At 39.0% G+C, this 13,101-nt stretch overlaps 1 protein-coding gene across 1 annotated transcript in view; it reads right to left on the bottom strand.

Annotated features, from left to right (window-relative positions):
* NECTIN3 (nectin cell adhesion molecule 3) overlaps positions 1–13,101 on the bottom strand; it is a 134,290-nt gene that overhangs the window by 36,006 nt on the left and 85,183 nt on the right. The window contains exon 2 of the mRNA XM_007947418.1: positions 2,835–3,176. Coding sequence (XP_007945609.1) covers positions 2,835–3,176 — 342 coding nt within the window. The remainder of the gene's footprint in view (positions 1–2,834; positions 3,177–13,101) is intronic.

Here is a 13,101-nt window from a genome sequence, read left to right as displayed (position 1 = left end):
GGAGGGTAACAAGGGAAAGTGTTCAGTGCAGATCAGTGAGTAAGCACCAGCCCGCCCGTGCTTACCTTACTTCCGGAGACCCGGTCCCACTCGGGAGGGTAACAAGGGAAAGTGTTCAGTGCAGATCAGTGATTAAGCACCAGCCCGCCCGTGCTTACCTTTCTCCCGGAGACCCGGTCCCTCTCGGAAGGGTAACAAGGGAGCTGTCAGCACTAGTGACTGGGTTTTACTCCTTTCTCCTGCTCTTCCGGCCTGCTACTCTGTGCTACGCCCGTGCTTACCTTCCTCCCGGAGGCCCGGTCCCTCTTGGGAGGGTCACTAGTGCTCAGACGGCTCCCTTGTTACCCTCCCGAGAGGGACCAGGTCTCCGGGAGCAAGGTAAGCACGGGTGGGCTGGTGCTTACTCACTGATCTGCACTGAACCCTTTCCTTGTGATTTGATGAAGAATAGTAAAACAGACGAAATCCCTAGGTGGCACAAATGGTTAAGCAGAAGATGACTAAATGAAAGATGGGCAGTTAGGAACTTTCCAGAGGAACTAAGAAAGACCTGGCAACCTGCTTCCGAAAAGTCTCAGCCTTGAAACTCTATGTGTGCAGTTCTATTTTCCACACATAGGTCACCATGAGTTGGAATCAATTTGACAGCAAATAATAACAACAACAAATAGAAGACTGGGGGAAGGGAGAAACAGGAGGAAAGAGAAGGAAATCCCAGGCAGAAGGAGAAACACAAACAGGTAGTAAACACAAACAGGAAAAGCAGAGAGTTTATTATGACTAGAAGATTTAAGCTATTGAGAGAGGTGGAACATGGGATGTTCAAGATCAAGGTAGCAAAAGCAGGCACTGATAAAATTATGACTAGTCTTACAGCAACACAAAAACTCATGTTTTAAGCCAACAAATGCTGTATCAATTTAGGCTGAAACACTAAAATTTAAAGTGAAAAACAAAAAGGTTATTTTATTCCCTTGAACAATCTCTTTTACATACACACTATTTACTTGCTTGATAATGAGTTTTTACCCTGCTGTCCTGTACTTCAATTTTTCAGATATTTAAGCCTTGCAATCAGGAATTTTTTTAAAAATATCAACTTCTAAAATTTATTTCCCTACAGCTCTTAGGGTAGTGTCTAAAACATATTGAATCCTCAAATATTTAAATATTTATTTACTTATTTTTAAATATCTCTCACATGAAAAAATATATAACGAATTTGAACAAAACTAATTTCCTGCATTTTAGAGAAGCTGCCTAGCATTATGCCATGAAATAACAAGGGCTGAGTACCATGAGTTGGAATTGACTTCATGGCAACTATTTTTGTTTGGTTTGGTTTGGGGTATCTGACTGGTTCTCTGGTAAACAGAAACAGATTAAGTGAGGAGTGCAAAAGGTTTATTGGGGATAGCATCTAGGAGAAAAGGGAGGAAGAAGAATAGGGTAGAGAAGTTATCAGAAGATCTATCAAAGACTCTCTCCCAGGCAACTGGGGAGATCTAAAGCAAAGATTGCCCATTTCACTTTGGGAAGAAATGGCTAGGCGTGAAAACGCTATCTTGTTCAATCACTGGCCCCAAGACGAGATCGTGACCTTCAATTACCACTACCTTGCTCAGTAAGTGGCCTGGAGTCACATTAGGAATAGGATCTCAACTCAAAAACTGAAAGAGATATTAAAGGATCTAATAGTGGACGCTGTCAGCTATCCACCCTCTTGGGGGTATTTAAGAAGTTATGTCTCCATACAAGATGCTCTTTAATCCTTGTTCTATTATTTCAAAAGTACTCACCAGCCTTCTTAAGCTGGCTTACTGTCCACTTTTCATTGCAGTGAAAAGTAAACCAACTTTCCACTGCAAGGTATCTTAATTTTTACTTACTACTCCAGGACTAGGAGCTCTGGTAGCATAGTGCCTAAGGCACTTGACTGCTAACCAGAAGGCTAGCGGTTCAAACCTACCAGCCACTCCTCGGAAGGAAGGTTGGGCAATCTACTTCCATAGTGATATTGCCTTGGCAACCCAAGGAGGGGTCGCTATGAGTCGGTTCCAACTCGAAGGCATGTAACAGCAAACAACAACAACAGCAGGACTATGCTAATCTTAAGAAGCATATTCAAAATTTCACCAGTTATAAGATACAAAAAGTTGAAGATTATTTATTAGGAGCAACAGCAAAAGATGCAAACATCTATGCAAATTTAGAATAGCAGGAATAAAATTTTACATGCAAAACTTAAAAATGATGTGTCAGTGGCTCCAAAATGACAAACTCTGTCACTTTTTAAAGAACGGGTCTGCTTAAAATGAAGAAATTAAAAATGGTAATTGAAATTCTGAGGGGAAATAGTTAAAATAAATATCAAAGAAATTTAACAATTAGTATTATAATTGCAATACTACCTTTCATAAGGAGATCTGGTGGCATAGTGAGTAAGGTATTTGGCTGCTAACCACAAGGTAAGTGATTCAAATCCACTAGCTGCTCCATTGAAGAAGATGAGGAAATCTACTTCCATAAAGATTTACAGGCTTAGAAAACCAATGGGGTTAGCTATGAGTTGGAATTGACTTGATGGCAGTGAGTTTGGTTTGATTTGGTTACTATCTTTCATAAAGTATGTAAAGTAGCTTAGAACACAGAAAGGATTTTATTTAAATTTAGAGAATCTAGAATCACTGACTTTTAAGACAGAACTTGAAAAATCGTATCTGAATTCTTTTATTTTACATCTAAGCATATTTACATTCTCAATCACTTTAAATTCTTAAAAATATTTTTATTATAATCACAACTACCAAAAAAAATTATTTAAGTATACCTACCTAATACAGTTACTGTTGTAGAGGACTGAGCATTTCCAAGTGGAAAAGTAACAGCTTTGCATATGTATTTTCCAGAATCAGAGAATCCGATGTTATGTAGCGTAATTGTTGCATCATTAAGTGAATAGTTTTTAAACAAGACTCTTCCCTGATACTCTCCTTGAACAGAGAATCCATATTGAGGATGATGAACTGCAACAGTTTGTGAACTTTTGCCATGTATCTTCTCCCATGAAATTTGTGTTATGGTTTCATTTACTTCAATTAAACACTTCAATGAAACATTTTTGCCCCATACTGCTGTGACATGTGGCTCCACAATAATTGGTCCAGCTAAGGCACCTATTGAAAAAAGAAAAAAAAAAAAGTATAATTCTTAAAATGGAATAAGTTATGCTAATTTCCTTAATAGTTAAATATATATATTTCCACATACACATACATACACATTTATACATAATCAAACATATGTGATTAAAGATCTAAAAGGAAAGAAAAGAGTTATTTCCTGAACTTGATGTCAGGAAGAGTGACTCAAATCAAATACCTGCCATAATGGATTATAGCGAAAAACCTACAGGTAGTACCTGGGTTACAAACTTCTGACTTCCATACAACCATAGTTAACAATCAACTTAGTATAGTAAATATTTGAGGTACAATCAATGGTTCATAACAACATATATGCAACTTTGAGAAGTACATTAAAACATTCTTATTCTTGCATTATTACACTATTGTTAAAGTTTTATTGTATCTGGAATGTTAGAGTTTTATGCACAGAAAGGTACACTATATACTAAGACAAACATTTGATTAACTGACATTAGATAAGAACCATACCTAACTGTATGAATTTATGTAAAAATTCCACTTAAAGACAGAACTTGTTTGTAATCCAGTGGCTGCCTATATATCATTTTGAGATAAAAAAGACTAATACTCAGGCATTAGATTGTGTGGATCATAACAAATTACGCATAAAAGTGCAAAGAATGGGAATTCATAACACTTTATTGTGGTCACATGGAACCTGTACATAGATCAAAAGGCAGTCATTCAAACAGAACAGGGGGATACTACACTGCTTAAAATGAAGAAAGGCATACGTAGGGGTTGTATCTTTTTACTATACTTATTCAATCTGTATGCTGAGCAAATAATCAAAGAAACTGAACTATACAAAGAAGAATGTGGCAAGAGGACTGGAAATAGACTCATTTTAACAACCTGTGATACACAGATGAAACGACCTTCCTTGCTGAAAGACAAGGGGATTTGAAGTACCTAGTGACGAAGACCAAAGAATACAGCCTTCATTATGGATTACACCTCAACATAAAGAAAACCAAAATCCTCACAACTGGACCAATAAGCAACATCACATTAAATGGAGAAGAGATTGAATTAGTCAAGGACTTCCTTTACTTGGATTTATAATAATGCCTATGGAAGTACCAATCAAGAAATCAAACAACATATTGCACTGGGCAAACCTGCTCCAAAAAATGACTTTACAGTGTTAAAAAGCAGCAAAAAGATGTCACTCTCAGGCTAAGGTACACCTGACGCAAGCCATGGCATTTTCAATGACCTCACAGGCATGCGAAAGCTGGACAATGAATAAGGAAGTCCAAGAACAATTGATGACTTTGAATTATGGTGTTGGTGAAGAATACTGAATATACCATGGACTGCTAGAAGAACGGACAAATCTATCCTGAAAGAAGTAAAGCCTGAATGCTCCTTAGAAGTACTTTGGTCATGTTGCCAGAAGGGACCAGTTCCTAGAAAAGGATATCATGCTTTGTAATTAGAGGGTCACTGAACCAGAAGACCCTCAATGAAATGGGTTGACACAGAGGCTGCAAAAATGGGCTCAGGCACAGCAACGATCATCAAGATGGTGTAGGACCACACAGTGTTTCATTCCATTGTACAAAGAATCACTATAAGTAGGGACTGACTCAGTGGCAACTAACATCACCACTCATGAATACTATAATCAAGCAATGTGTTATTCACTAACAATACTTCAACATACATAACAATCCTTGAATAACTTACCACTCACACGATTCCTCACAAAGTAACTAGAAAAATACTTAAAACTAAGAAGTAACACCAATCACTCAAAAATAAAACACAGATGTATAAAAAATAATAACCTTAAAATCTAGAGTTACCAAGTAAGTATTTTTAATAAATAAAACTGCAGAAGGGACTCACAAAATAATCAAGAAAAAAAATGTGTTTAATATGTTCAAACTGTTCTAAATAACAACCCCCAAAAAATTTACTCTTTCTTTCTATAAGCCTTTTCTGGGGGAAGAAACAACAAAACAAAACAGAAAATAATTATAATAAAAACCTAGATGAAAAACTTTACCATCCAACAGATGACTTAGGAAATTATAGCTACAGGGCTATCAATGCACAGAGGCTATATACTTAACAGCCATGGAAGAAAGTTTTGTTTTTAATAATCACTGGTCCAAAAAGGCATCAGGTCCAAAAAGTTTGCCATCATGTTCTGTCAACCTTTCAACTGTAGATAACTGCTAAGCTTTTAAAGTTAATCCAAGGCACGTAAAATGCTATAAAAGCATTCTAATAAATTTTGGCAAGCTACCGTTACCGTTAACCCAAGTTCCTTGGTGATGTTAATACTTAATATGCCAGGCTGCTAAGGAAAGGTTGGAGGTTTGAGTCCACCCAGATGATGTCCACAAGGAAAGCCAGGCTATAAACTTCTGAAAAATCAGCCACGGAAAATCCAATGAAGTACAGCTCTTCTCTAATACATATGGGGTTGCCATGAGTTAGAAGTTAGGGTGGAGGGTCGACGAAAGAGGGGGAGGCCTTCAACGAGATGGATTGATACAGTGGCTGTGATGATGGGATCAAGTATAGCAGGGATTGTGGGGCTGGCGCGGGATCGGGCAGTGTTTCGTTCTGCTGTGCATGGGATCGCTATGAGTCGGAAATGACTCGACGGCACTTAACAACAACAACAACAACGAGTTAGAAATGACTCAACTCAAAAGCAACTAGTTATGATAAGCCTGGTACTAAATGAGAAGATAAACAAAACAATAATATTATGAATATGAATTTAAAATGACACAAAATATTATAAAAGAAAATTCAGCTCTATGTTTAAAGAAAAATATGCCATGACCAAGTAGGATGATTCCAAGAATATAAGGATGAGTCAATATTACATTTTTAGACGATTCATCACAGTGAAAGCTCATATAACTTTCTCACCTGATGTTAAAAATGCAGTTAAAAAAATTTAACATTCATTTCCTTGATTTAAAAAAATATATGCAGCAACTAAGAACTGAATTATTTTCAATAATAAAGTATACTCAGCTCAACCACCACTCCTCTGTCAGTGTGTTGTACTGTGCTGGCTTGCGTATTGCTGTGCGGCTGAAGGCTATGTCACTGGTATTTCAAATACCAGCAGGGTCACCCATAGTTGACAGGTTTCAGCAGAGCTTCCAGATTAAGACACACTCAGATGAAGGAAAGGGCTATCCATTCTCAAACAAATTGAAAGACGGTTTGATATATTACTGGAAAACTTCATGAATATCCAGAAACATTGTCTGATATAGTGCCAAAGATGAATCCTCAAGTAGTAAGGTACTCAATTCGACTGGGGAAGAACTGCCTCCTCAGAATAAAGCCAACCTTAATGATGTGAATGGAGTAAAGCTTTCGAGACCTCCCTTTCCTGATGGAGCATGACTCAAAATGAGAAGAAACGTGCAAATATCCATTAACAATTGGAACACAGAATGTACGAAGTATGAATCCAGGAAAATTGGGAGTTGTCAAAAATGAAATGGAATGCATAAAGATCAATATCCTAGGCATGAATGAACTGAAATGGACTGCTTTTGGCCATTCTGAATCAGATAACAATATGATCTACTATGCTGGGAATGACAAATTAAAGAGGAATGGAGCGGCATTCATTGTCACAAAGAATGTTTCAAGACCTATTCTAAAGTACAATGCTGTCAGTGATGGGATAATATCCATAAGCCTACCAACAGTTAATACTGTTGTTGTTGCTGTTAGATGCCACCCAGTCAGCTCTGACTCACAGCGACCCTAAGTACAACAGAACAAAACACTGCCCAGTCCTGTATAGGCCTCATAATCCTTGCTATAACTGAGCCCATCATTGCAGCCACTATATCAGTCTATCACACCGAGAGCCTTCCCCTTTTTCGTTGAACCTCCACTTTAACAAGCATGATATTCTTCTCCAGGGATTGGTCCCTTCTGACAACATGACAAAAGTAGGTCAGACGAAGTGTGTCCATTCTCTTATCTAAGAAGCATTCCAACTGCACTTCTTCCATGACAGATGTTTGTGCTTTTGGCAGTTCATGGTACTTTAAGTATTCTTTGCCAACACGACAACTCAAAAGCATCAACTCTTCTTCATCTTCCTTATTCATTGTGCATTACCTCACATGTACAGGAGGTAACTAACTGTGGAATCAAGTAATACAAAATCTTTGACAACTTCCATCTTTTCTTCATATATTGTGATGCTGATTACTGGCCCAGTTCTGATGATTTTCATTTTCTTTATGTTGAGGTGTAATCCATACTGCAAATTATAGTCTTTCCTCTTCATCAGTAAGTACTTGAAGTAATCTTCACTTTAAGCAAGCAAAGTTGGGTCATATGCATATTTGCAGGTTCTTAATGTAAGGGGCTAAAGCATTTGACTGCTAACCAGAAGGCTGGCGGTTCAAACCCACCAGCCACTCCTTGGAAGGAAGGTTGGGCAATCCTATTTCCATAGTGATACTGCCTCGGAAACCCAAGAAGGGGTCGTTATGAGTCAGGGCCGACTTGACGGCACATAACAACAATGTAAGGGGAGGGAAAGGGGAAGGACCCAGGCCCCAAACCCCAAGCACCAGGAAAAGGAGAGGGGAAAGGAAAGGAAAGCCAGGGCATTCAGGACAGAGCAAGCAAACGGCAAAGGGATCCAGGTAAGGGCAGGGACCCAGGCCCCAACCCCCAAGTGGAAGGAAAGTGGAGGAGAAAGGAAAGGAAAGCCAAGGGACTCAGGACAGAGCAAGCCCAGCAAGGATCCTGGTAAGGGGAGGGTGGAGAGGTTTCAAGCAGCTAAGGGAGACAAACTTGTCTGTTGGCTTGTCATGCTCTGGTGGCATGTTGCTGTGAGGCTTGAAGCTGTCCCACGTGTGTTTCATATGCCAGCGGGGTTGCACATGGTGCACAGTTACCAGCATGGCTTGCAGACTGAGACAGACTACGAAGGAGAAGGCCATCCACTTCTGAAAGAACTGGCAAAATAAACCTTATGAATAGCAGAGAAACACTGTCTGTTACATTACTAGGCAACTATATGAATAGCCCAGAAACACTGATACAGTGCAGGACGACGAGCCACTTAGGGGGGAAGGCTCTCAAAATAGGACTGGGAAAGTGCTGCTTCATCAGAGTAGAACAAACCTTACTGTTATAAGTACAGTAAAGCTATTGAAACCTCCATTTGCTGATGTGATAGGACTCAAATTGAGGAGAAACAGCTGCAAACGTCCATTAATAATCCCAACACGGAATGTATGAACTATGAATTGAGGAAAATTGTAAGTTGAAAAACGAAATGGAATGCATAATGATTGATATCCTAGGCATCAGTGAGCAGAAGTGCACTGGTTTTGGCCATTCTGAATCAGACAGCCTTATGATCTACTATGCTGGGAATGACAATTTGAAGAGGAATGGCATGGCATACATCATCACAAAAGACATTTCAAGATCTGTCCTGAAGTACAATGCTGTCAGTGATAAGATAATATCCATACGTCTACAAGGAAGACCAGTTAATACAACTATTATTCAAATTTATGCACAAACCACTGAAGGCAAAGATGAGGGAACTGAAGATTTGTATCAATTTCTGCACTCTGAAAGTGACCGAACATGCAATCAAGATGTGTTAATTATCACTGAAGACTGGAATGAAAAAGTTGGAAACAAAGAAGAATCACTGGTAGTTGGAAAATTTGGCCTTGGTGACAGAAATAATGCTGCAGATCGCATGATAGAATTGTGCAAGACCAATGACTTATTCATTACAAATACCTTTTTACAACAACACAAATGGCAGCTATACATGTGGACTTCACCAGATGAAGTATACAGGAGTCAGATTGACTAAATCTGTGGTAAGAGGTGATGAAAAAGCTCAGTATCTTCAGCTAAAACAAGGCCAGAAGCTGACTGTGGATCAGACCATAAATTGCTCATATGCAAGTTCAACTGGAAGTTGAAGACAATTAAAACAAGTCCACAAGAGCCAAAATATGACCTTGAATATATCCCTCCTGAATTTAGAGACCATCTAAAGAACAGATTTCAATGTATTGAACGAACACCAATGACCAAAAAACCCAGAAGTATGGGATGACATCAAGAACATCATCTATGAAGAGAACAAGAGGTCATTAAAAAGACAAGAAAGGAAGAAAGGAACAAAATGGATGACAGAAGAGACTCTGAAACTTGCCCTTGAGCAGAGAAAATCCAAAGCAAATAGAAGAACTGACGAGATAGAAGAGCTGAACAGAATATTTCAAAGAGCAGCTCGAGAAGACAAAGCCAATTACTATAATGAAATGTACAAAGACTTGGAGTTAGAAAACCAAAAGGGAAGAACACGCTCAGCATTTCTCAAGCTGAAAGAACTGAAGAAAAAGTTGAAGCCCGAGTTGCAATATTGAAAAATTCTATGGGCAAAGTATTGAATGATGCAGGAAGCATCGAAACAAGATGGAAGGAATACACAGTCACTGTATCAAAAAGAATTGGTCGATCCTCATCCATTTCAGGAGATGGTATATGATCAAGAACCAATGGTACTGAGGGATGAAGTCGAAGCTGCACTGAAGAAACTGGCTAAGAACAAGGCTCCAGGAATTGATGGAATACACACTGAGATGTTTCAACAAATGGATGCCCCACTGGAGGCACTCACTCAATTATACCAAGAGATTTGGAAGACAGCTACAAGGCTAACTGACTGGAAGAGATCCATATTTGTACCCATTTCAAAGAAAGGTGATCCTAAAGAATGTGGAAATTACTGAAAAATACGACCAATATCATACACAAGTAAAATCCTACTGAAGATAATTCAAAAACGGTTGCAGCAGTATACTGACAGACAACTTCCAGAGGTGCAAACCAAATTCAGAAGAGGACATGGAACAAGGGATATCACTGCCAATGTCAGATGGATCTTGGCTCAAAGCAAAGAATTCCAGAAAATTGTTTATGTTTTACTGACTATGCAAAAGCATTTGATTGTGTGGATCATAACAAACTGTGCATAACATTAAGAATAGGAATTCCAGAACACTTAACTGCACTCAGAAGGAACCTGTACATAGATCAGGAGGCTGTCATTCATATGGAACAAGGGGACACTGCATGGTTTAGAGTCAAGAAGGTACTGTGTCAGGGTTGTATCTTTTCACCATACTTATTCAATCTATATGCTGAGCAAATAATCGGAGAAGCTGGACTATATGAAGAACATGGCATCAAGATTGGTGGAAGAATCATTAACAACCTGAGATATGCTGAAAGTGAGGATGACTTGAAGCACTTACTGATGAAGACTGAATAATACACTCTGTGGTATGAATTACATCTCAATATAAAGAAAACAAAAATCCTCACAACTGGACCTATAAACAGCATCACGATAAATGAAGAAAAGATTGAACTAGTCAAAGACTTCATATTGCTTGGTTCTACAATCAATGCCAATGCAAGCAGCAGTCATGACATCAGATGATGTATAGCACTGGGCAAGTCAGCTGCAAAAGACTTCTTTCAAGTACTGAAAAGCAAAGATGTCTCCTTGAGGACTAGGGTGAATCTCACACAAGCCATGATATTTTCAATCTCCTCCTATGCATTTGAGAGCTGGGCAATGAATAAGGAAGACGAAAGAAGATTTGATGCTTTTGAGTTGTGGGGCTGGCAAACAATGTTAAAGTGCCATGTACTGCTAAAAGAACTAACAAATCTGTCCTGGAGGAGGTACAGCCAGAATGCTCCTTGGAAACAAGAATGGTTTCGTCTCACCTACTTTGGCTCAGAATGGACCATTCCTTGGAGAAGGATGTCATACTTGGTAAGGTAGAGGGTCGATGAAAGAGGGGAAGGCCCTCAACGAGATGGACTGACACAGTGGATGCAGCGATCAGCTCAAGTATTGCAGGGATCGCAGAGCTGGCATGGCACCAGGCAGTGTTTTGTTCTGCTGTCACTATATGAGTCAAAAACGGCTCAACAGCACCTAACAACAACAACCAATCCTGATGCCACATTCTTCCTCATATAGTCCAGCTTGTTGGATTATTTGTTCAGCACACAGATTGAATAAGTATGGTAAAAGAATACAACCCTGACACACTCCCTTCCTGATTTTAAACCATGAAGTATCTCCTTGTTCTGTTCAAATGACAGCCTCGCAATATACATACAAGTTCGTCATGGGCACAGTTAAGTGTTCTGGAATTCCTCTTCTTCTCATAATTTTTTTATGATCCACACAATCAAATGCTTTTGTATAGTCAATAAAACACAGATAAACATCTTTCTGGTCTTCTTTACTTTCAGCCAAGATCCATCTCACAACAGCAATGTTATCTCTTATTCCACATCTTCTTCTGAATGTGTTTCTGGAAGTTCTCTGTCAATATAACATTGCAACCATTTTTGAATTATGTTCAGCAAGATGTTACTTGCATGCAATATTAATGACAATGCTTGATAATTTCCACATTCTGTGAAATCACCTTTCTTTGGAAGGGATACAAATATGGATCTCTTCCAGTCAGCTGGCCAGGTAGCTGTCTTCCAAATTTCTTGGCATAGATGAGTGGCATCCTCCAGCATGGAATCCTTTTGTTGAAACATCTCAATGGGTATTCCATCAATTCTTGGAGCCTTGTTCTTCGCCAATTCCTTCAATGCAGCTTTGACATATTCCTTCAATACCATTGGTTCTTCATCTTATGTCCCCTCCTGAAATGGACGAACATTGACCAATTCTTTTTGATACACTGACTCTGTGTATTCCTTTACTCTTCTTTTGATGTTTCCTACATCATTCAAAATTCTTCCCATAGAATCTTTCAATAGGGAATCACAGAATCTTTCAGTACTGCAACTCGAGGCTTGAATTTTTTCCTCAGTTCTTTCAGCTTGAGAAATGAGGAGCATGTTCATATGCCACCTCTCGTCTGTCAGTTTGTGATAGTGTGGTGGCTTGTGTATTGCTGTGAAGCTGGAATCTATCCTACCGGTATTTCAAATACTAGCGGGGTCCTCCATGGTGGACAGGTTTCTGCGGAGCTTCCAGACTAAGACAGATTCGGAAAAAAGCAGGGACCATTCACTTCTTAAAGAACTGGCCAGTGAAAACTTTATAAATACCAGTGAAACACTGCCTGATATATCAGTGGAAATCTTTATGAATAGTTACTACTATTATTCAAATTTATGCACCAACCACCAAAGCCAAAGACAAGGAAATTGAAGATTTTTTACCAACTTCTGCAGTCTGAAATTGACCAAACATGCAATCAGGATGTGTTGATTATCACTGGTGATTGGAATGCAAAAGTCAGAAACAAAGAAGAATCACCAGTAGTTGGAAAATATGGCCTTGGTGACAGAAATAACACTGGCGATTGCATTATAGAATTTTGCAAGACCAAAGACTTATTCATCACAAATACCTCTTCCAACAACACAAACAGCGGCTATACACATGGACTTCACCAGATGGAGTACGCAGGTTTCAGAGCAATTATGTCTGTGGAAAGAAGTAATGGAGAGGCTCAGTATCTCAAGCCAAAACAAGGCCAAGAGAGTGGAACAGACCATCAACTTCTCATATGCAAGTTCAACCTGAAGCTGAAGACAATTAAAAGAAATCCACTAAAGCCAAAATAGGACCTTGGTTATATCCCTCCTGAACTTAAAGAACACCTAAAGAACTGATTTGATGAACTGAACAACAATGTCCAAAAATCAGAAGAATTGTAGGATGATATCAAGGTCATCATCCACGAAGGAAGCAAAGGGTCATTAAAAAAGCAAAAAAGGAAGAAAAGGTCACTGTTCAGTCACAGCCAGCTACCCAGATGGACTGAGTAGTTGAACCTGCGGGCTTGGGACCATAGTC

Source organism: Orycteropus afer, unplaced genomic scaffold (genome assembly GCF_000298275.1).
Source record: "Orycteropus afer afer isolate SDZICR_OR568_19922 unplaced genomic scaffold, OryAfe1.0 scaffold00184, whole genome shotgun sequence".
Classification (NCBI taxonomy): Eukaryota; Metazoa; Chordata; class Mammalia; order Tubulidentata; family Orycteropodidae; genus Orycteropus; species Orycteropus afer.
This window is presented reverse-complemented; position numbering and strand designations above follow the sequence as displayed.